The 22,462-nt window shown below is 50.3% G+C and overlaps 4 protein-coding genes, 2 non-coding genes and 1 pseudogene across 8 annotated transcripts; 6 read left to right on the top strand and 1 right to left on the bottom strand.

Annotated features, from left to right (window-relative positions):
• Positions 1-336: 336 nt before the first annotated feature.
• LOC136189440 (uncharacterized) lies at positions 337-8,485 on the top strand. The gene is made up of 18 exons (XM_065977389.1): positions 337-380; positions 704-797; positions 1,085-1,500; positions 1,548-1,604; positions 1,660-1,963; positions 2,089-2,985; positions 3,050-3,317; positions 3,368-3,399; positions 3,457-3,711; positions 3,763-4,062; positions 4,118-4,417; positions 4,467-4,619; positions 4,668-5,468; positions 5,521-5,767; positions 5,828-5,892; positions 5,959-6,076; positions 6,133-6,272; positions 6,326-8,485. Exons 2-18 carry the CDS (start codon positions 704-706, stop codon positions 8,368-8,370), a joined length of 6,492 nt encoding a protein of 2,163 aa, XP_065833461.1. The 5' UTR covers positions 337-380; the 3' UTR covers positions 8,371-8,485.
• A 50-nt stretch (positions 8,486-8,535) lies between these two features.
• On the top strand, positions 8,536-13,045 carry LOC136189437 (CCAAT/enhancer-binding protein zeta-like). Its single transcript, XM_065977385.1, has 32 exons — positions 8,536-8,584; positions 8,637-8,726; positions 8,784-9,068; positions 9,122-9,233; positions 9,291-9,391; positions 9,447-9,534; positions 9,590-9,657; positions 9,711-9,839; positions 9,894-9,939; positions 9,991-10,119; positions 10,169-10,253; positions 10,306-10,402; positions 10,458-10,542; positions 10,595-10,677; positions 10,723-10,757; positions 10,808-10,889; positions 10,953-11,015; positions 11,073-11,153; positions 11,206-11,256; positions 11,308-11,403; positions 11,453-11,506; positions 11,555-11,607; positions 11,656-11,702; positions 11,756-11,778; positions 11,837-11,870; positions 11,923-11,989; positions 12,041-12,187; positions 12,243-12,358; positions 12,415-12,449; positions 12,500-12,585; positions 12,640-12,676; positions 12,736-13,045. Exons 1-32 carry the CDS (start codon positions 8,540-8,542, stop codon positions 12,973-12,975), a joined length of 2,790 nt encoding a protein of 929 aa, XP_065833457.1. The 5' UTR covers positions 8,536-8,539; the 3' UTR covers positions 12,976-13,045.
• LOC136189439 (E3 ubiquitin-protein ligase RNF25-like) lies at positions 12,959-14,514 on the bottom strand. 3 transcript variants are annotated; one of them, XM_065977386.1, is made up of 8 exons: positions 14,383-14,514; positions 14,230-14,329; positions 14,099-14,166; positions 13,983-14,064; positions 13,770-13,925; positions 13,596-13,712; positions 13,410-13,541; positions 12,959-13,351 (listed from the first exon to the last, which is right to left on the bottom strand). In XM_065977386.1, exons 1-8 carry the CDS (start codon positions 14,481-14,483, stop codon positions 13,061-13,063), a joined length of 1,047 nt encoding a protein of 348 aa, XP_065833458.1. In that variant the 5' UTR covers positions 14,484-14,514; the 3' UTR covers positions 12,959-13,060. The 3 variants fall into 3 exon arrangements, with proteins under 3 accessions (XP_065833458.1, XP_065833460.1, XP_065833459.1); XM_065977388.1 differs by having other exon boundaries at positions 13,983-14,052; XM_065977387.1 differs by having other exon boundaries at positions 14,230-14,330; positions 14,387-14,507.
• A 51-nt stretch (positions 14,515-14,565) lies between these two features.
• Positions 14,566-15,862, top strand: LOC136188664 (uncharacterized). Its single transcript, XM_065976417.1, has one exon. It carries the CDS (start codon positions 14,599-14,601, stop codon positions 15,724-15,726), a length of 1,128 nt encoding a protein of 375 aa, XP_065832489.1. The 5' UTR covers positions 14,566-14,598; the 3' UTR covers positions 15,727-15,862.
• Positions 15,863-19,075: 3,213 nt separating this feature from the next.
• On the top strand, positions 19,076-20,890 carry LOC136189711 (small subunit ribosomal RNA). Its single transcript, XR_010670435.1, has one exon. It is a non-coding gene; the product is annotated as a small subunit ribosomal RNA (ribosomal RNA).
• Positions 20,891-21,064: 174 nt separating this feature from the next.
• LOC136189708 (5.8S ribosomal RNA) lies at positions 21,065-21,218 on the top strand. Its single transcript, XR_010670432.1, has one exon. It is a non-coding gene; the product is annotated as a 5.8S ribosomal RNA (ribosomal RNA).
• Positions 21,219-21,409: 191 nt separating this feature from the next.
• Positions 21,410-22,462, top strand: part of LOC136189724 (large subunit ribosomal RNA) — a 3,853-nt pseudogene continuing 2,800 nt past the window's right edge.

Below are 22,462 nucleotides of genomic sequence, written 5' to 3'. Positions count from 1 at the left end.
GGGGGCTGGACGTCGGCGCCTGCTTTTCTCCCTTCCTATACAAACAGCATCGTCGGCCCATTAACGCTGTTGACGTTTGTCTAATTCACGCACCCACGTGCGGAGGTCCGGGGGACGACCGTTTGTGGCCAACTACGAGCCCTTTAGACGTGAACTCGACTCGTTGTGACGCTTTTTATAGATTCCGGGCTGGGTTGGACAGGTCTAGTTGAAAGTTGTTGTGTTTCGGCCTCGTAATTTTATTTTCGGCCCTTGGATATCGCATTAAGAGGGATCCCGCCCCCTCGCCCGGGGAGCGGCCTCTGATCTAAAGAAGCCTCCGCTTCCCGTTATTCTTCATTACTCTCCCAAGCCTCATCGGCGTCACTTGCACGCATACGGTAAACGAGTAGAACTGCGCGCCCCAACCTTTGCCCTCTCGCATACACGTACGATGTCCGCTCGCCCGCCGGTACGTATTCCCATTTGCATCATCATCATTCTATTGTCGCTAGCACACGATACTCGTCGGCAAGATGGACCTGTGTCCATCTGCTTCCTGCTTTTTTGCAAACGCTTGACGCGCGCACAACTTCGTACGAATCTCAATCGTTTCTCCGTGCACGTAGTTGCTCCCATACAGTAGTACTCTTGCTCTGGCCTCTGGCCTCGGTCTCGGTTTCTCTCTGTCTCAATCTCGGTCTTTCTCATCTGTTGTTTCTAGATGTCTGCGGCTACTGCTGTCGCTTGGATTCTGGCCCTGACGATTTTCCTGACATCGTTCGTGGTTGAAGCCATTCCGAAGCAGGCAATAGGAGGTATCCGCCGCGTATCATCTAATAATCGGGTTTTTAACGGGTCAAGCACCGGTGGTGGCCGCCGTTGAGAAGACCCCATATATCGACGATAATTGACGCCCATTTTGTTGTATTGTGCGCGGGTACGTAACGCGCCAATTAGATCAACATTCCACTTTTGCCCGCAACGCCCCGATCGTTCTTCCCCCGGCCCCGTTTTCTCTCCCGTCTCCATATGTCGTGCACGTGAGGGGGCGGGCTAAAGAGAAGGAAATTGGAAGGAATAATTTAATTAGCCACTTTCGTAGTTTCTGCACGCCGAGTTCGACGATACGAGAAGACGTATCCCCTGCAGCCGGCCGACGAACCGAAACGAATCGACGTTCCGATCTACACGAACTTGGTCGTCAGCGTACGATTGAGAGCGAAGCGAAGCGTCAATATTCGAATCGAAGATTCCGATCGATGTGCCGGCGGTCACGTAGCGATTCGTCGAGGACCGCCGAGCACGTCGTCGGGACGACGCACGGCGACGATCGAATGGCGACGACATTTCAAACGCGTCGTCGACGTCGCATTGAAACATCAGACGCTGCGACTTCGCTTCGGTAGACGCGACGTCGTCGAGGTGTGGCTCGACTGCCAAAGGATTCAGAAAGTGCCCTGTCGAAATTGTTTTGGAGAACGCACATGCTTGACCTTTTATCGAGACGACATAGTCAAGGTGCGTCGATAGGCTTCGTGATATACTCTATCTGTATCAACATACAGGATCACGTCAAGTTTTACAGTGACATTAGCCGTCCCTGCAAATCTTTTCGAATCGGGGTTTGTAATTGCCTATCTTTAGCGATTTCCTCTTAGATGTCTGTTCTCTGTTCAGGTTGATGAGGAAGACGAAGTTGTGACGACGACATCGACGACAATTCCAACATATGAAAACGTCGACGACGACCAACTCGTTGCCATGTGGACAGCGTGGACGGAATGGTCGCGTTGTCCATGGGCGTGCGTTCCGACGGCGACGAGAATGCGCGAGCGTGCCTGCCAGCATCGTCAAGCGACGGAATATACAAAAGAGGAGTCGTCGTCGTCGTCGTCGTCGCCTTCGACGTTGGACATGTGCCACGGCAGACGGAAGGAAGAGGAGCACTGCCTTTCGCTCATGTGCATGCCAGACGACAACGGTGAGCGATCGAGCGCACAAGACATTAATACGTTAGTGTTTATCACACCACAAGTTCGTGATTTCGTACAAGACCGCCTCAAGTAATAAGCCAACGCCCCGTGCATTTATGTTATTTTTGTATAGATCCTTCAATGGTCCTTAAAATGACGACCAGTTATTTGAACGAGATTTCGTGCCATGTATACAATGGCGCTCTCATTCAACGATTCGCCGTTCCATCTTTGGATTCGAAAGGGTTGCCTTTCGATTCGAAAGGGTTGCCTTTCGAACCCGGCTGCGAAACTCGTCTCGTCAACGGAACGAATTTCAGCGTTGTCGTACGCTGGGCCAAGTGCGACGTCGGCGCCAGAAGCAGCCACTGCATCGACATGTTGACCGTCGAGGAAAGTGCCATCGGTCGCGTCGACTTCACGAACAACGGCATGTACGTCAACGACGAACGGGTGCCGTATTCGTCGAGTAGTTTCCATCGGAAACGTCTTCGCTGGATATTCCATCCCGATTACGACTCCGAATGGACGTTCACGCTCGTCTCCGACTTGGGCTATCTCGTCTTCTACTCGCCGCATCACGTCAGAGTCGACGTCACGTCGTACTATTTCGGCGGCGGCAAATCGTCGATCGACGGACTGTGCGGAAAAGCGAGTCTCGGCGCCAAGCCGCAGCAAAGCGTCGTCGTTTGGCCGATCTCGTCACTCGACGACGAAGCGATTCGATTTCGTCTGCTAGACGCCGCCGACTGTCCGCTCTGCAATTTGCGTTTGTCGCCGCATATGCTGACCGCGTATTCCGAGTGCGGTCTCATTATCAAACCGAACGGTCCGTTTGCCGCCTGTCACGCCAAGAAGAAAGAAATCGATCCCTATTATTATATGGGATTGTGCGCCAATCGCGTCTGCCGATGTTCGTCGCGATCGAAGGAGGAGCGAGAGGAATGTCTCTGCAGCAGCATCGCCGAGTACGTGCGAGCTTGCGCCGAAAGAAACGTTGTCATGGAGTGGCGAAATGCGGATCGTTGTCGTGAGTTGAAAAAGCGAACGCCCGCGATATATTAATCTAACCCGTTACCCTCTTTTTTTTCCAGCCGGAAGGTGTCCGGAAACATTGGTCTATCGAGATTGCGGCTGCTCGTTCACGTGCAGCGAGTATCAGGATCCCGACGTTGATGTGAGTCGTTGTCCCAGTCCGGTGACGAAGAAGTGTCGAAGCGGCTGCTTTTGTCCGACCGGTCACGTTCTCCAACGTAAGAACAGTCCGAAATGTCGTCCGACGACGAGTTGCATGTGCGAGCACGGCAACGTGAGCTACGGGAGCGGCAGCAAATCGTCCGTTGTCATAAACGGAAAAACTTGGTAACCATAGAAACTGTTGCTAAGCAATAGTCTATCTCCTTTCATTATAGCGAATGCCGTGACGGTCGCTGGCGCTGTCGATGTGAGTACATACACTCGAATATAGATTCTCTTATAACGCTCGCTTTTTCTTTTGCAGCGTCGCCAACGTTTGCAGCGTCGACGCGCAACGTGAGCGTCGTCCTGCACACGACGATTGATTTGCGCTGCGTAGCAAACGGCTATCCGACTCCAACGGTCACGCTCTTGCGACGAGGATTACCGCTCGCCAGCGACGTGGGCTCGCTCACCTACACAATGCACTACATCGACGAAGACGCTCTCGGCGTGTACGAGTGCTCGGCGACAAACGAGTTGGGCACGGCGACGATAAAAATATTCGCAACCGAAGCCGGTATTTATTCTCTTCTTACGTATTACGCCTGGCAACGATCTCGACTCTTAGTTCTGCCGACGATTATTGAACCGGATATGGGTTCCAATTTGATTGTCTACGAATCGTGTTCCGTCGTCGTCGCCTGCGTCGCCGAAGGAGCGCCGCCGCCGACTGTGACGTGGTATCACGCCGGCGTTAAAGTCGACTCGTTGTGCGTGTCGACGTTGGACGAGTCGAGGCCCGGCGTCGGTCGAACCAAGTGCCGTCTGAAATGGGAGGCCGTCAGCGGAGCGGCGGCCGGTATGTATCGGTGCGTTGCGGTCAACATCGCCGGTTCGGCGTCGGTCGATAAGCATCAGTCGATTAAACGTAAGGATATTGGCTTCTGTTCTTTAGACAGTCAATTTTCCCCTCGTTCACGTAGTGATTCCAAAGGGCGTGATGAAATTTGCCGTGAAGCCCAAAGACGTTACCTCCTCGAAAGGCCAAGCGGCGCAGTTTCATTGCGAACCGATGGGGAATCCGTGTCCCGAAGATCCGATTTGGTACAAGGACGAGCGGCGTCTGAGCGAGGACGACGACGAAGGCGTCTTCATCAAAAAGAGCAGTCATCTTTTGATCGTTCGAAACGTTACGATGTCGAGCAGCGGACGCTACGAGTGCACGGTGAGAAACGAGGGAAACGACACCATTCGAGCCGGCGCGATGTTGACGGTCATCGACGGTGAGAAAAAACAATGACTTGGGGGACGCGAAACGATGTTTGTGCGCAGATGATTGGGACGCTTGGTCGAGCTGGTCGGCGTGCAATGCATCGTGCGGCAACAATCGATATCGCACGCGACAGCGACACTGTTCGGGCTTGTGCAACGAGGGAAAAATCGACGTCGAGACGCGCAGGTGCCCCGCTGCCGCCCCGTGTCCAAGTAAGAGGCATTTATTGCAAGCGAAAATTTATGATTGGTCTTCCGCAGAGCGCTGCTACACGTGGGGCAATTACAGCGTTGTCACGTTCGACGGCCGCAAGTACGCTTTCAATAGCTCTTGCACTAAACAACACTATCTCGCTCGCGACTGTCGTCACGGCGAGTTTTACGTCTCTCAGGAGTTTCATCGGAGTCAAGAATTGGATGCCTATCGCAAGGCCGTTATAATCACCTTCCCGAAACTCGAGAGAGTTCTTGAATTCAAGCTCGAAAGCCACAAAATCGATCTCATCGGTCTTATTACCGATGAGGAGAAGGCCGCGGAGCTTCTCGACTACAAAATCGAACGCGACGACATGTTCGTCACATTTCGAATCGACGGTCTGATCGTGCGTTACGATCGCGTCTCGCGCGTCTACGTCGAAATCGGCGAACGCTACGCGAACGCGACGTGCGGCCTTTGTGGCGGCAACGTCAACGGCGACGGCGTCGACGATTTCGTCAACGAGCGCGGTCGACGTTTGTCGAGCGCGCAGGATTTCGTGAACGCGTACGTCGAATTGGCCAATTCGTCGCGTTGCGCGCCGCTCGACGATCGTTCGTACGCGAATCGCGACGCCGACGCGCTCTGCGCCGGTCTCGCCGAGCGCGACGCCGGTTTCGATTTGTGTCACGACGTCGTGTCGCCTCACGAACTCTACGAACAATGTCGGGAGTTCGTTCGTCGATGTCCGAGCGGAGTCGAGCCTCGACATTGCGCGTGCGGTGCGATTCGAAATTACGTCGGCGCTTGCCGACTCGCCGGCGTCGATGTCCAGTGGAATTTGAACTATAGTTGCGGTGGCGACGGTAAGTGATCGAGACGGCTTCTTGTATTTATCTGGTTTACGTTTCCTTTCAGACGAACCGTGTTCTAATGGCAAGGTTATGTCGCTGTGCGATCCGTTCGCCAACAGGTCGTGCGGACTATCGCTTGAACCGTCGCCGAAAGTGCGACGATGCGAGAAGCAGTTTGAATTGTCGTGTTTTTGTCCGACCGGACACGTGATATACGACGGTCGCTGCATTCACTCGAACAGTTGCCCGTGCGTTCTTCGACATAAACTTTATCCGGCAGGATACGCGAGATTCAACGAGTGTGAGACATGGTTAGTCTTGCGTCAGAAATTGCTTTGATTCATTCAATGGCGTCTCTCTCGCCTGTCTAGTACTTGCATTCGCAGAGAATGGAATTGTAATCCCTTCAATAATAAGCTTCGTCATTGCCCCTCAGGTACGTACGCTGTTTTATAGAGAAAACATGATCTTTTATAATCGGTTTCTTCATCGCGTCGTGAAGTCTACTCGCCTGTTGACAAGCCACCGCAATCGCGTGTAGCACTCGCCGGCGAACCTCTGCGACTGTGCTGCCGCCGAGGAGACGACTCGGATGCTTATGCGACTCCCTTGTACAAATGGTATGCAACTGCTCTATTCGCGTCTCTTCGTTATGTATTGTCCGACGTCGAGCTAGGTATCGCAACGGAGAGAAAATATTGGAGGCGAAAAACTACCATGACATCAAATCGGTGACGACGTCCATTGCCGGGAGCTATACGTGTCGCATCGGAAACTACGGCCTGATGTCGAAAAAGGCGACGGTGACCGTCCTCGGTACGTAAAAGCCCGTCGCTCGTGCTGTCCCACGCATATAAGTCTCCGGTTAGATCCACCTCAATCCGGTTGTAAGATCACGCCTAATGCACGAGCAATCAGTCTACCGAATGGATGCGAAGCGGACGGAGCGCGCGAACTCAACGTCGGCCACTGTCCGCCCTCGCCGTGCGCTCATCGCGGAGGCGGCCAATCGTGCGACGAGAACTTCTGTTGCGGCGCGTCGACGTTCAAGTGGGCCGACGTGCAATGCGACGGTCTTTCCATCGGTCGTTTTCGCGTTCCCGTCGTCGATACGTGCGCCTGTAGTTTGTGCAAGTCGAAGACGAGCGTCTACGGTCGCGTCGTCTACGATCGCGCCGTTTCGGCGAAAGACGTTGCCTCGGTGCTCGTCGCCAACGTCGCCAATCCGACAAGCGCATTTCGAGTCGTTGTCGGCGGCTGGTTCGATTATATCATCGGCGGCAACGTCCAATTTCTCGCGTTGAAGTTTTCCGATATCACACAGTCGCGTTTTCCGCCGTTCGTCAAGTTGATACCATTCACGTATGACCGTCGCGTGTACCACGAAATACACATGCTGTCGTGGAGTCAACGGCACAGCTTGACTTCGGACAAACTGGAAACGATTCGTCTCGCCGTTCGAGAATATTCGTCGTCGTCGTCGTCGTCCTTGCGACTGACGACGACCCTCGAAGTCGGTTTCCGGTCGTCGTTCGAGCTAGATTCGACGGTCGGCGAGGTACGGATCGACTACAAGGATCGCACGTCGATAAAATCTCCTGACGAAGCGCCAGGAAATTACGAGGAGATCTTCACCGACGGTTCGCACGGATTGATTCGACCGCTCTTTATTATTCAAGTCGACGTCGTCGCGACGCCGGAGTCGCTTAGACCAGATCTCCAACAACCGCTCAAACTTAGTCTTGTCAAAGAAACGAAGGGAAACGCGAATAAAGTCGATTTATTCCCCTCGTTGCAGTCGTCGTCCCTTCGTCTGTTTGCTTTATTGGAATCGTCCGGTCTTTGGTCGAACTACCTCGCCGCTCCCGTCGTATCTCTGCCGACGGACGCGCGAGCGAACGACGAATGGCGTACGGACCAGAAAGTAATTTTTAACGTGCCCGAGTTGGAACGGAGTTTCGCCGTCGGCGAATCGGTGCCGACGTGCTACGCTCGCGTCGGCGTCGTCAACATCGTCGGCTATCGCGTGAGCGGCGTTCTGGTCGCTTCGATCGTTCGCTACGACGAGCCGTACATGACGACGATTTCTCACGGAATCACGAACGCCACCGGCACAGCTTGTGTACCGATTGCGTGTTACGAGGAGACGGCCTTGTCCGCCACGCAGGCGTTCGGCTCCATGAAAATAGATCTCGAGCCGGCGTCGTCGAGCTATTCCAATCGATTCGTCTCTTTTCACCACAAAGCGGAGATTCGCGTACGAGCCGGCGCTACGACGACGACGACGACGACGCGAGAAAGCGCGCCGCTCTACTCGTCGCTCGATCGGTGCGAAGGCGAATTGAACGACGATCTCTTGTTCAGCTTCGTCACGTCCGAAATGTCGACGTCGTTCACCGCCGTCGAGTTGGACGGCGAACGCAGTACGGCGATGTCGTGGCACAGCGTCTATTCCTATTTTGTTAAAGTGAGCGTCGTCAGCGCGAGCCAACAGGAGTATAACGTTCGCGCTTCGACGTTTGCTTTCGATCCTGTCACCGGACAATTTCAATTGTACGGCTGGCGACAGCAGCGCACCGCCAATTGGAGTTCGACTGTCTGCTTGGAGTTCACTTTTCCTCAAGACAAGCGACAAATTGGCGTCGTCGTTCTCATCTCTGTCGAGCCGGTTTTGAACGACGGCGACGGCGGCGCGTTATGTTATAAGACTAAAGCGAAGCGCCCCGTCGTGGAGGAAGCGTCCAAGACGCCGTATGATGATGGAAGTAGAGAAAAGATGAATGAATTCGTATTTCATCCTCCAACATTGACGTTCGGCAGGGAAGTCGGTTATTACAAAGATTCTTTTCATGCTATGGCCGAGAGAAATTGTCACATTTGGAATGGAACCGCTGTCGAATTTCAATGTCCTTGATTCTAAAATTTTAGAGGTTGTCAACGTCTTATTTCTTGTAGATAGAAATCAGTAGAGAGAGTTTATTTATGGTTTCTGCTGAATGTCCATTAAATATGTAATTTTAAATATTTAATCATCAATAGCAAGTCACGTGGGATCGTACGACAGCACCCGTAAGAGAACCGTAATGGCTTTCACCCTCGAGGAGGTTTTGCACCTAGGCGGCGAAAAGGTACTCCTACGAACGTCGAAAGCAGTTTCGGTGCGTGCATTGAATACTTAAGGACGATTTCGAGCTCCTGAAAGACGTCGACGAGGACGCAGTCGTCGAAACGGGGCCCGATGATCCGATGTCGATGTCCGAGCGCGAAAAAGCAAGCGCACCAGTCGCGCAAAAGCGTAGGACTCTATGCTATTTGTTTATCCTTCAGATCAAACGACTCGTGAAAGAATTGAGTTTGGAAAAGATCGTTCGCGATCACGCTTTCGAGAACGGGAAGGAAGAGGAGGAGGAAGAGGAGGACTCCACTAGGGAAGCCGAATCGAAGACAAAGAAGAAGAAGAAGAAGAAGAAAACAGGGAAGGAAAGGAAAGAAATCGCCGCTGCGGAGACTGGAAGCGTCGTCGAAAAAGAATTTCTCGACGATTTGAAAGCGTCCTGCGAAAAATCGGCCACCCGACTTTTAGTGACGCCGGGCGGCTCGTGGTTTACACAGGTAGCCGGACGCCTGTGGATCTTCCGTTTTATATATATATGACCAATTGATAGATGACTGACTTGGATTTGATTGCCGACACTTCGATGGACTCAGCTCTGTTGGAAGTGTGCGTAGAGGTTGGGGGGAAGTTGATGGCTCGAGAGACGGATCTCTACAAAACAAGTTCTAGAATAGCGTTGTGGGGACTTCTGATTCGTTTCAAACTGAGTCTTTTCATAGAGAAAGAAGAGGAGAAGGGCGGCGATCGTCATTGGCTGAAGACCGTCCTGACGTCGGGAACGTTGGGCGATCGTCTTGCCGGACTGACACTTCTCATACAAGTCGTTCTGGTTCAAAAACTTGACGTGTGTGGGTCTCGATCGTTTTTTTCTACAGGAATCGCCAGTTCATCATCTCAGCACTATTGACACTCTCGTCCATATGGCGAAAAAGAAAGGGAAACGAGAAGCACTACTTGCCTTGGGTGCGTTTCTTTGGAAGAATGAGCGACATAGTCTTATCTATAGTCACTTCGTTAGATACGGTTAAGCAGCTCTGGCTAGCCCATCTGCTACCGGAAGATCGACGCCTGGTCGGCTTGTCAAAGGTACAGGTCAACTGGCAGAAGTTCTGAACAACGTAATACTACATGTATTTCAGAGGCCATTGAGTCGTTTGGTTACCGTGGCCAAGTCAAGTGGCAGCGACGCGAGAGACCGTCTCCTTTTGCTCTGGTACTTTGAAGACCAGCTTCACAGGCGATGCAGTGAAATCGTTCAGGCTCTGCAGGCAAGAAGACTCTTCTTCAACCTTTAGCATAGAAACGTGTTTTTCCGCTAATAGACTCTCATGCATGACGTTCTCGACGACGTCAGAAAGAAAGCACAGGGTGATTCATTGACAGTCGTCCATTGAAGCAACGCCTCATTTATCCCCTTAGGTACTGCCTACGACTTGCTTACGTCGCGACCCGAACAGGAAGAGGCCCTGCTGTCTCTCCTCGTCAACAAGCTCGGAGATCCGGAACGAAAAGTGGCGTCGCGTTCCGCTTTTCTCCTTCAGAAACTCGGTATGCAGCATTATTCAAATAGTCGACGTTTACGTTTACGGCGCGTTAGTGAACGTTCATCCCAATATGAAAACGATCGTCGTTAGCGAAGTTGAGAAGGTCATGTACAGGGCTAATATCAGTCCCAAAGCACAGTGAGTCGTTTTTTTTTATACGCGTCAAGATCCCAAACTCGTTTACTTGTAGATACTTTGCGGTTTGTTTCCTCAATCAGCTTATATTGAGCCGACGAGAGATGGAATTGGCTAAACGTTTAGTGGATATATACTTCAGCTTTTTTAAGGTGAAGGATCGACTGCTTTTTCTTCCTTTGAGATTGTACAGCGACTACTAAGCAGGCGTATGCAAAGAAAGGGGCCCTCGATGCCAAAATGCTTGGAGCTCTTCTGTCGGGCGTCAACCGAGCTTTTCCTTTTATTAAAAGTGCGGAACCACCAATACAAGTCTTGAATAAGGAATTCCTGTTTTACTGCAGCTGAAGACGATAACGTTTTCCGGGAGCATCTTGACACATTGTTCAAAGTGGTTCACACCGGAACTTTTCAGACGAGTGTTCAGGTACGGAAAAAATTATGGCCACTTTGATTCAAGCCTTCGTTTTAGGCACTGGTGCTTCTTTATCAAGTTATGGAGTCGAGGTACCAAAAAAAACGAGGGCTTTGAAAAGAAAATCGAAAGGTCTTTGTAGAAACTCCGTATTATCGGATCGTTATTTCCAGGCTGTCTATTCGAAGTTATTTGATCCTCAGCTTCAGAAAGCGTCTAAACTCGTATGCATCATGATTATAGTGTACATGTACGTGAAAGGGACAATGGTTACCTTTTCTCTCAAGTCGATGTTTTTCAATATTTTGTACAAGTCGCTCAAACTCGATTCTTCAGAAGAAAGGGTGAAGGTAGAAAAGAGCACCACTACTAATTTATGGTTCTTTTTTTCTATGATGTCGCCTTAGGCTTTCTTTAAACGTCAATTGCAACTATGCTTACACTGCGATCCTCCCTTCATATGCTCTTGTCTTTATCTAATATCAGAGGTACACCTATTCTTGTGCTTGCAGTGATGCATTAAACGAGTGACGTTTGCAGATAGAAAAGATAAAACCAGGAGTGCTCAAGGCAATGTTAACCGCAAACGAGGTAGACAGACGAGCGCTGATTAGATGTCTAATCGATGCTACTGTAAAACAGGAAGAGCTGACATCAGAGGAACAATCGTATAAGCCGCTAGCGAGAAATCCATTATATTGTGGTGCCCAATATTCGTCTTTGTGGGAAATGCAGAAGGTATCTGGTTATTGTCTACACGGCTTCTTTGACTTTTTTTTTGGCGTAGCTATCATTTCATTTTCACCCTTCCGTTAGTCACTTTGCCAACCAATTGCTTCAGGTATATCGTAGAAAGCGATTTGTTTGTGTACGGAAATTCTTTCTTCAGGGTTCTGCCATAGAGTACACAGGAGATACTCTTCAAGATTTTGCTCTAATGCAGTAGGTTTATAAGTTTGCTACTATTTATTATGCGTGCGTCTGTGTTAGCTTCTTGGATCGTTTTGTCTACAAAAATCCAAAAAAGAAAAAACAAGGTATTTCACTACGTTGTATATCATCTTACGTATATATAGCTTTACAATTCTAGATCACGGTGGCTCGCTTATGCAGGTTTGGGATTTCCGCTGCCCAATGACGAACATCCATTCCTTTATTCGTTTGATTTTAGCCTGTTTTGCCTTCACGCCTTAGTGAAGACCCAGGTTGGTATTGACAAAAAATTGACGTCGCTTTTTGATAATCTCTCCTGTCTAGTAAATGAGAAACAATTCGTTTCTAAGTCAAAAGACAAAGTTCGAGAAGACGAAGTTTTCTTCTACCAGTAGTCATCTTGGGCAACACCTCGTCGTGTGATTCTAAGGAATCAATTTAGATATTTTAAGAAGAAAGTGGAAGACGACGAAATAGAGAAGAAGCGGAGGGAAAAGAAGAAAAAGAAACGCGATGAAGATGAAAGTAGCAGTGAAGACGAGAGTGGGGATCTGGACTCCGATAGCGAAGGATCAATTGATTTCGCCAGGTAGTGTAACCGACGACCTAAACGTACTGGCATTGGGCAATATCTTAATTAATAGTGCTCTAAAATCGTCAAAGAAAGGAAACACAAAGGGAGCAAAGCCGGACGATGAATCCAGTGACGACGATGGATTCAGTTACGAAGATTTGCCTGAGGAGGAAATGTCCGACGAAGGTAATAGCCTGGCAACGTAGTCTCTAGATGGGTTGGCTAGTCAAGGGTCTTTTCAGAACCTGATCAATACACAGAGCAAGATTATGAAAAGGTGTGCTTCATGTGACAGAAGGTTGACTGCTGCTGTCAAATTTTCTTCAGGCTCTGCTAGAGAACATGAGCTCTGATGAAGAGAGCGATGAAGGATCCCGAAAAAAGAAACTCAAGAAGGAACGTCGTGATGAAGAGTAAGCTTTTGTAAATTTTGTTTCTTGCTTAGCCGTTAGATTACATGATCTTAGCTTCGACGCGAGTTCTATGTTTGCAGCTGCGGACGATGTAAGCGCGGAGCCTTCCCCTTTGCTTCACGTTGCGTGCACGCAATGTTTCTTTTTTAGTTTGCTCACCTTTTGGAGGATACGCCAGCTGGAATGACTGGAAGTGGGCACGACTTTGCGCCGCGGTCGTCCTCGTCCAAAAGAAGTCTAAAGGAGATTGAGTGGGAAAAGAAGAGAGCGGATCTTACTCGCTCTCGTCCCGCGAGACGACGTCAAGCCAAAAGGGGACGGCACGAAAAACAGCTGGTAAAGCGAGGGCCCAACAAAAAACGACACACTGGGAGACATTTCAGAAAATGATTAAGTAAAGATATTTATTAATTTCTGATAAACCCAGTACCCACGTCAAATCGTCCACGCGATTGTCGTGCGTATGCTTTGATTTCTAATTTTGCAGCTTCTGTTTAGCATTTGGCGGTCTACTCTTTCCTTTGGAAAGTTTCTCCTGACTTGGCGGTCTTCTACTGCCACTCTTAGCAGCAGTATCTTGTCTCTTTCCAGGAAGCAAACGATGAAATCCGGGAGGAGGACGAACACTTTTCACCCGACGTTCGTCACCCCTTGAATCGCATTGCTTCCACTTGTCAGCCAGTCCGTTCTTTGGAAGTGAGTGCACATGAGGCAGGGCTGGTTTTTCTTCCTTCTCATCGGCCCCACCAGCCGCAGTAGAAGGCGTCTAATCAAAGCGAAACTCTGCAGGACTTCGTTCTCACCAAGACATTGTTAGGTATTACTGAGGATATGTCGAGAACGCGCGGCGTTCGCTCTGCCTCAGCGTCAATGATGCCACCCTTTGCCTTTTGTCTTTCATAGAGTCGTCGCATCTGGATCTGCCATTGTCTGAGAGCGGCACTCAATTCGATTGTCTTGAGAAGCAGGTGCTGCAGATACAATGAGCTGATAGGGGGACACTACCGTACTTGCTCTTCCTCTGCCGGATCATCTCTATTCACGTCGATGTCCACTTCCAACTGACTGAAAGAGACGTCTATCTTCTCTCGACATACAGGACACACGGGAACATCATCGGCATCGCTCTGAAGAATATCACCCAATCAATACATATATATATACGTCATCGTGAGTCGAAGTACGCTTTCCCGTTGTTTCAAACACTTGGCGAGACAGCTGCTATGAAAGTAATGATAACAACGCGTCTTGTAAAAGGAGTCGTCAGCTCGAAAGGAAACTAAACAAATGGGACAGTCACCAAACGGTCGATTGTTGTCAGTCAATCGATCGTTTGCAAGCTAAAAGGAAAGAAATATAGCCAGAGTTCTCATTCTCGATCAACGCTCTCTACGAACTGAAATTAAGTCGTGTATCATTTGACTGCCTATCCTTTCTTCACTCAACGAAGTCATGTCATCCAACAATCTAAGCAAGTGCCTTCAGCAAAAAAGACTCTCTCTCGCTCGCTCACTCTTTGACTTGAGTCGCCGCCATTCCTCTTTCGCGCCGAATTTGGATGACGGGAATTTCGTGCGGATACTAGAGACGTCGAAAGATACATTGCGGGTTCGCCGTTGCGGGTTTGGCTCGGATACGGCGCACCTGCGACGACAGTGCGAGTCGGACGGTCAGGCAGACGTGTTGCTGAGACGCATCGTCCGCCGTTCTGGGCCTTACGTCGAATTCCAAGAGAATGGGATCTCTAGGGGGAAGTCGCAATAAGAAAGATGTAATGAGACGCCTCGATTCTCCTACCCCTCTTCGACGTTCAGACGTCGGAACTCGTTGATATAGATTTCGCGTAACATTTCGAGCTCGTCATCGACGGAAGAAGATGGCACACGAGCCACGGCCATCGATGGACAAGGAGGCCCTGCAAGGAGCCGTCCAGTGCCTAGCGTACGCTACACAGAATTTTTTCGGTTACATATGCTCGAAGTGTCCGGATTCGGGTAGATTTCTATTACATCAATGTCCAAGGTCGCCGAGGCTCTCGACCTGTCTCTCATTCGTTACAGTCACGTCTGGGAAGACTATCGATGCTTGAACAAAGGCCTCGGCGTCGTCCCAACCGACGACATCCTGTCCGTCACGAGTGCGGGCGACAACGTTCTAAATCTCCTCGTCGAAAGCGAACCGCGATCGATAACGGCGATCGACATGAGCCCGGCGCAGAATGCGATTCTCCATCTCAAGATGACAGCAATCAAGCACCTGTCGCACCCCGAATTCCTCCACTTGCTCGGACTGTCGACAACGACAGGAGATCAAACGAGCCGATGGTTGATCTACAATCGAATAAGGGCACGCCTACCGCCCTACGCCGCCGACTACTTCGACGCTCGCCGTTCGATCGTCGAAGACGGCATCGCCTCGTCAGGACGCTTGGATCGTTTCTTTGCCGCATTTCGCGAACGTCTCCACGCGAAAACGACAATCACGCGCGATCGCGTTGCGCGTCTATTCGACGCCGAAAGTCTCGGCGAACAGTCGACGATTTTCGACGCGCTGTCGACGAGCGGCTTGCGCGATCAAATTCTCGACCTTTTCGCTTTCACCAAGTTCGCCGACGAGGGACGCTCCAGAGCACAAATGCGCCACGTGGACGCTGATACTGACGTAGCGCTCGTCATGTGGGAGCACATTCGGCGCACGGCGATGAGCGTTCCCTTGCACGACAATTTTTACATGGCGCGGTTTTTGCTTGGCGACGAGGCGACGCCGAGCGGCGCCACGTGTCCGTACGTCATGGCAGGGAACTACCAGCGACTTCGCGCGCTCGTCGATCGCGTGACGGTCGTCACGGATACGATTGAGCATTTTCTTGCGACGAACGAAAATGCCAAGTTTTCCAAGATGAATTTGTCTGACGTGTTCGAATATATGAGCGAGGAAGCTACTGAGAGCATGTTCAGCCTTCTTGCTGATCATATGCCGTCAGGCGGGCGGTTAGCTTATTGGACGCTGTTTCTCCATCGGGCTCCGTCGGAGTCATTGCAGCTTCGACCGCTGACGGAGTTGAGCGAAAGACTGTTCAAGGAAGAAGACCGAAGTACCTTTTATGGATCATTTCAGGTGCACGAGAAAGCTGCAAGTTAGCGAAGAATCTATATAGCGTGGAGAACAGACAATCGCCAGCGCGTAGTTAATTAATTAACAGTGTAGCTACTGTATTTTATAAGGACAGTACACAACTTTGCCAACAGGACGCAAACGAGTGCAAATGCAATCTACAAAAGCCGTTCCTTTCAAGTTGCTTCTTGGCGATCGTGGAATGACAGCGCAGCTCCGCGCGCAAACAGTCTCGTGACCCTTCGATGGCATGCTTTCGTCTCATGCCCGTATGTCCGGGTAGGGTAAACGGCTTTTTAAGGAAAACCAAGGAAAAACTGTTTACCCTACCCGGATATACGGGCACCGTACATGTACTAGCTGATTTTTACCCGTTCAAAATGCTCAGAGCCTTTGGAACAGAATATATGTATATATTTCTGTGCCTTTCCATTGCAGGCAGGACGCAAACGAGTGCAAAAAGCCGTTCCTTTGCTTCTTGGCGATGGTGGAATAGCAGCGCAGGTCTGCGCAGGTCCGGCGGTTGAACGCGCGCAGACAGTCTCGTGACCTCCGATACGAAATCGTTGCTATGCACGAACGGCCTCTAATCCAACTTTCACGACTCCAAATTTAGCCGAGACGTTTTGAAACAAGGTAAGCATCGATCGCAAGTCAGAACGAACCGCGTAAGAGGGTACAACGAGGTGTATCGAAACGAAGTGTTTCTTCGCTGCTTCTGTGAAGTAGATTAGGCGTTCGTAACTTGACTAGAAGGCAGAAGTCGCGAAGCATTGAAAAAAACGAGACTGCTTAGAAAAGTCAATCCGCGCAAGTTAGTAGCAGGCAGTGGGCGGTAGTATCCTTGGTGTTGCATAGTTGAAGTCCCGGTATGCAGAGAATTTTTTTGACCACGTCTGGAGCCTATGTCCAACTTAACAGTGGGCGCGCCAGGCGCTACGGTTTCGCGCCAATCGCGCATAGCAAGTCGCGATTACTTGCGGACAAGAAAGGAAGGGGCGAATAGATTTAACGGCAACTCCAATAGATAGGTATTCTTGCTGTTATTTTTCACTGCCTTCCACGAGCTGTGAAGTGGAGTTTTAGCCAAAAAAAAGTTTGGTAGTCTCGCTGCGTCGACGTCTCGTGCGCTCATTTGTGGAGGTGTCCCACGACTAATAGGCGTGTATGCAAGGTCATCGCGACTAGAGCACGTTGAGACGTCTTTGCTGCTTTTGTAAAGTAGAATAGTCGTTCTTAACTTTATTAGAAGGTAGAAGTCGCGAAACATCGAAAAAACAAGACTTCTTAGAAAGATCAATCTGCGCAGGTTAGTAGCAGGCAGTGCGCGGTAGTATCCTTGGTGTTGCATAGTTGAAGTCCCGGTATGCAGAGAATTTGTTGACCGCGTCTGGAGCCTATGTCCAACTTAACAGTGGGCGCGCCAGGCGCTACGGTTTCGCGCCAATCGCGCATGAAAAGTTGCGGTTACCAGCGGACAAGAAAGGAAGGGGCGAAAAGATTTCACGGCAACTCCAATAGATAGGCATTCTTTCTCTCATTTTTCCGTGCCTTCCACGAGCCGTGAAGTGGAGTTTTAGCCAAAAAAAATTTGGTAGTCTCGCTGCGTCGACGTCTCGTGCGCTCATTTGTGGAGGTGTCCCACGACTAATAGGCGTGTATGCAAGGTCATCGCGACTAGAGCACGTTGAGACGTCTTTGCTGCTTTTGTAAAGTAGAATAGTCGTTCTTAACTTCATTAGAAGGTAGAAGTCGCGAAACATCGAAAAAACAAGACTTCTTAGAAAGATCAATCTGCGCAGGTTAGCAGCAGGCAGTGCGCGGCAGTATCCTTGGTGTTGCATAGTTGAAGTCCCGGTATGCAGAGAATTTTTTTGACCGCGTCTGGAGCTTACGTCCAACTTAACAGTGGGCGCGCCAGGCGCTACGGTTTCGCGCCAATCGCGCATGGAAAATCACGGTTACCAGCGGACAAGAAAGGAAAGGGCGAAGAGATTTCACGGCAACTCCAATAGATAGGTATTCTTGCTTTCATTTTGCCGTGCCTTCCACGAGCTGTGGAGTGGAGTTTTAGCAAAAAGAAATATTGCAGTCTCGCTGCGTCGACGTCTCGTGCGCTCATTTGTGGAGGTGTCCCACGCCCAATAGGCGTGTATGCAAGGTCACCGCGACTAGTGCACGTCGAGACGTCTTAGGATATCGATCGCCTTTGTAAACAGAAGTAGAGAATGAGGGACTAGCGATCGACATAGAAACGGTCGCCGGAATGTTGTAAAAAGTCGAAAAAACGTTGTAGCTTCGCTGAAATAGCTCCTGGAACGAAAGTTTCTGAACAGATCGACGTCTATTGCATTGACTGACAAGTTCAGTGTATTCGGATCACAGAAAATGTGGAGTTTTCGACTGCGGAACTAATTAGGGCGTTGGCACGCGTTGCCTAATTCCTAGGCGGGGCAGTTGCGAATAATCGCATTAGTGACGTCAGAATCGATATTGCTCTATAACACGTGGTCACGTTTAAGTTGTTAGTGGTCAGTGACGTCACCCAGACGTCATCAAAAGGGGAGGAGATTGCGTAGGCGAGCCTAGCAACGGACAGGGTATGAAGACACTTGCACCTCAATAGTAGGCGTTCCCAAAATTTTTTAAAAAGGAACTATCGAGGTCCGTTTATTCGACGAAAACGGCGGTGTAATTAAATTAATCGTTTCCGGTTGGTTGCAAAAATTCAATTACAAATTTCGATGTACTGTTGCTATGCAGAAAACGTGTTTTTGAAGATGGCATTCGTATTTTCGAGCGACGGCCTTACACGCCGTAGTGTTGAAGTTATTAAGGACAAAACCCCGTTTTTTTGGCATATAGTAAGGGGGTACTACTCTCTGGAAATGGAAATACCGATTAATGATATCCGATTTGACCCGAGTATCAGTACCGATCGCGAGCAGTCTTGATCAGTGGTAATACTGACGCTGCTCCGAATCCGTACCGATAGACAGTGGAAAGAGTGCAGGCGTCTCAGCTGTCCGCGTGCAATCGCTACGATTCTCGCGCAGCACGAGAGTCTGTCGATCGTGAGTCGAAGGGGCGCGTGAATACGCGTGGTTGTGTGAAACAATATCAGGCAATCCGACGGCACGGCACCACGCGAGTGGAGCGTGTCATCGCGTATCGCAGACGCAGGCCTCGTAGCCGTCGTCTCGATGCAGGATAGTCAGAGAAAAGGCGGCAGAAAGTGTTTGAATCTCGCGTCGTTCGATCGTGGATCTTCGACGATCGAGAGAAAGTGTGTTATGGGTGCGAATGCCTCGCTCGACGGGCGGATCTCCGGATCGTCCGTCGAGCGACGGCGCACACTGTGCTTCGGAAAGGCAGTTACCTGGTTGATCCTGCCAGTAGTCATATGCTTGTCTCAAAGATTAAGCCATGCATGTCTAAGTATAAGCGTTCTTATACGGCGAAACTGCGAATGGCTCATTAAATCAGTTTTAGTTTATTTGATGGTCTCTTACCACTTGGATACCCGTGGTAATTCTAGAGCTAATACATGCGTCGATGCCCGACCTTTGCGGAAGGGTTGTATTTATTAGATTCAAAACCAATCGGGATTTCGGTCCCGTTTCGGACGATTCATAGTAACTGTTTGGAGCGCACGGCCTTTGCGCCGGCGCCGGATCATTCAAGATTCTGCCCTATCAACTTTCGATGGTAGGGTATTGGCCTACCATGGTTGCAACGGGTGACGGAGAATTAGGGTTCGATTCCGGAGAGGGAGCCTGAGAAACGGCTACCACATCCAAGGAAGGCAGCAGGCGCGCAAATTACCCAATCCCGACACGGGGAGGTAGTGACAATAAATAACAATACGGGGCTTTTTCAAGTCTCGTAATTGGAATGAGTCCAATTTAAATCCGTTAACGAGGAACAATTGGAGGGCAAGTCTGGTGCCAGCAGCCGCGGTAATTCCAGCTCCAATAGCGTATATTAAAGTTGTTGCAGTTAAAAAGCTCGTAGTTGGATTTCAGGCCGACTCGATCGGTCCGCTTGACGGCGTGTCACTGGTCGAGTCGGTCTTCTTCTCGAGGAGCCGGCGTGCTCTTAATTGCGCGTGCCGGCGACTGGAGACCTTTACTTTGAGTAAATTAGAGTGTTCAAAGCAGGCGGTCAAGCTTGAATAGATTAGCATGGAATAACGGAAGAGGACCTTTCGGTCTTGTTTTGTTGGTTTTGGGGACCGAGGTAATGATTAATAGGGACAGTCGGGGGCATTCGTATTGAATTGTCAGAGGTGAAATTCTTGGATTTATGAAAGACGAACGCGTGCGAAAGCATTTGCCAAGGATGTTTTCATTAATCAGGAACGAAAGTTGGAGGCTCGAAGACGATTAGATACCGTCGTAGTTCCAACCATAAACGATGCCGCCTAGGGATCGGAGGACGTCAATCGTACGACTCCTTCGGCACCTTGTGAGAAATCAAAGGCTTTGGGTTCCGGGGGGAGTATGGTCGCAAGACTGAAACTTAAAGGAATTGACGGAAGGGCACCACCAGGAGTGGAGCCTGCGGCTTAATTTGACTCAACACGAGGAAACTCACCAGGTCCAGACATAGCGAGGATTGACAGATCGAGAGCTCTTTCTTGATTCTATGGGTGGTGGTGCATGGCCGTTCTTAGTTGGTGGAGTGATTTGTCTGCCTAATCGCGATAACGAACGAGACCTTAACCTGCTAACTAGTCACGTTGCGTCTTCGGACGCGACGGTCGACTTCTTAGAGGGACTATCGGCGTCTAGTCGATGGAAGTTTGAGGCAATAACAGGTCTGTGATGCCCTTAGATGTCCTGGGCCGCACGCGCGCTACACTGACAAAGTCAATAAGTCGTCGTCCTGCTCCGATAGGTGCGGGTAATCTCGCAAACTTTGTCGTGCTGGGGATAGACCCTTGTAATTCTTGGTCTCGAACGAGGAATTCCTAGTAAGCGCGAGTCATCAGCTCGCGTTGATTACGTCCCTGCCCTTTGTACACACCGCCCGTCGCTACTACCGATTGGCTGGTCGGATGAGAGCATTGGAACGCGGTCGGGCCGGATCGCTCCGGACCGTTCTGCGCAAAGTTGTTCTAGTCTGTTTAGCTAGAGGAAGTAAAAGTCGTAACAAGGTTTCCGTAGGTGAACCTGCGGAAGGATCATTATCGGATCTGTCGCCTTTTGGCCCCGTGTGAATCGTTTTTACACCGATCGTCGGGGTGCGTTTCGACCTTAAATCGACGCCTGGTAGTCGAGCCCCGCTTTCGGTTAGTTCTTTGTGTATTTTGTTCCGTCAGCAAATTTGCAGGCTTGATTAATTTGAATAATAAAATAAAAATAACTTTCAACGGTGGATCTCTAGGCTCGTGCATCGATGAAAAACGCAGCAAACTGCGATAAGTAGTGCGAATTGCAGAACTCAGCGAATCATCGAATTTTCTAACGCAAATGGCGCTCTCGAGTATTCTCGGGAGCATGTCTGTCTGAGAGTCGTTTTTACGCTCATTCCCCTCTGGTGGGAGTAACGAGCAGCGTCATATTTATGACGGGCGAATTGAGACGTCTAGAAGCGATCGTTTCTAGTCTCTCGAAAATCAGGGCAAGGCATTGCTTTGCACGGTCGACTACGTCGAGCGGTGTCAATTCCAATGCTCTTCCTCTCATAGTGCAAACTATTCATTTATTGACCTCAGATCAGGCAAGAATACCCGCTGAACTTAAGCATATCAATAAGCGGAGGAAAAGAAACCAACAGGGATTCCCTCAGTAACGGCGAGCGAAGAGGGAAGAGCTCAAGCCGAAAATCTCCGGCGGCAACGTCGGCGAATTGTAGTTTGGAGAAGTGTCTTCAACGCGTCTTTTTCGGTCCAAGTTGCTTGGAACGGCAACGTCACGGAGGGTGAGAATCCCGTGTGCGATCGGAAAGGGCGCGCCACGAAGCACTTTCGAAGAGTCGGGTTGTTTGGGATTGCAGCCCAAAGCGGGTGGTAAACTCCATCTAAAGCTAAATACGAGCACGAGACCGATAGCGAAAAAGTACCGTGAGGGAAAGATGAAAAGCACTTTGAAAAGAGAGTTAAAGAGTACGTGAAACCGTTGAAGGGGAAACGAATGCGACCAGCAAAGCACTCGTTGCAGGTTCAGTCGCGTCACGTCGTCGGGAGTCGGCTGGCGGATCCAATCGGACCGTCATCGGCTCGACGATGGCGAGGCGCGCCGCAATTCTGTCCCGTGCGAGCCAACGTTGTTCGTCGACGACGTTCGGCTGTCGCGTCAGGTGTCTCGTGACTTCGGTCGGGAGCGTTATAGTCGCGATAGCAAGGGCGTCGAGACGGAGCGAGGAGACGAAATGTCGGTGGCGAAACCGCGCTCGCTTTCGGGCGGGCTAGAGTCGTTCGACGCGCGTCGTGCGTCGCGTTTTGGACTGCGTGCAGTGCTCGATGCGATCGTGCGGGCGCGTCGTTTCGTCGTCATAAGCGGTTCGAGGTCGTTGGCGGTGAAATGGTCTCATCCGACCCGTCTTGAAACACGGACCAAGGAGTCTAACATGTGTGCGAGTCGTGGGGTGACTGAAACCCCTGTGGCGCAATGAAAGTGAGTTTGGAGACGAGAAGCGGCGTTTCGACGTCGTTGCATCGTCGGCCGACCTGTCCTGATTTCAGAAAGGTTTGAGTAGGAGCACGCCTGTTGGGACCCGAAAGATGGTGAACTATGCCTGAATAGGGTGAAGCCAGAGG

This window comes from Oscarella lobularis, chromosome 7 (assembly GCF_947507565.1).
Source record: "Oscarella lobularis chromosome 7, ooOscLobu1.1, whole genome shotgun sequence".
NCBI classification, from domain to species: Eukaryota; Metazoa; Porifera; class Homoscleromorpha; order Homosclerophorida; family Oscarellidae; genus Oscarella; species Oscarella lobularis.
Note: the sequence above shows the minus strand (reverse complement) of the source record. Positions and strands in the feature narration are given on the sequence as shown.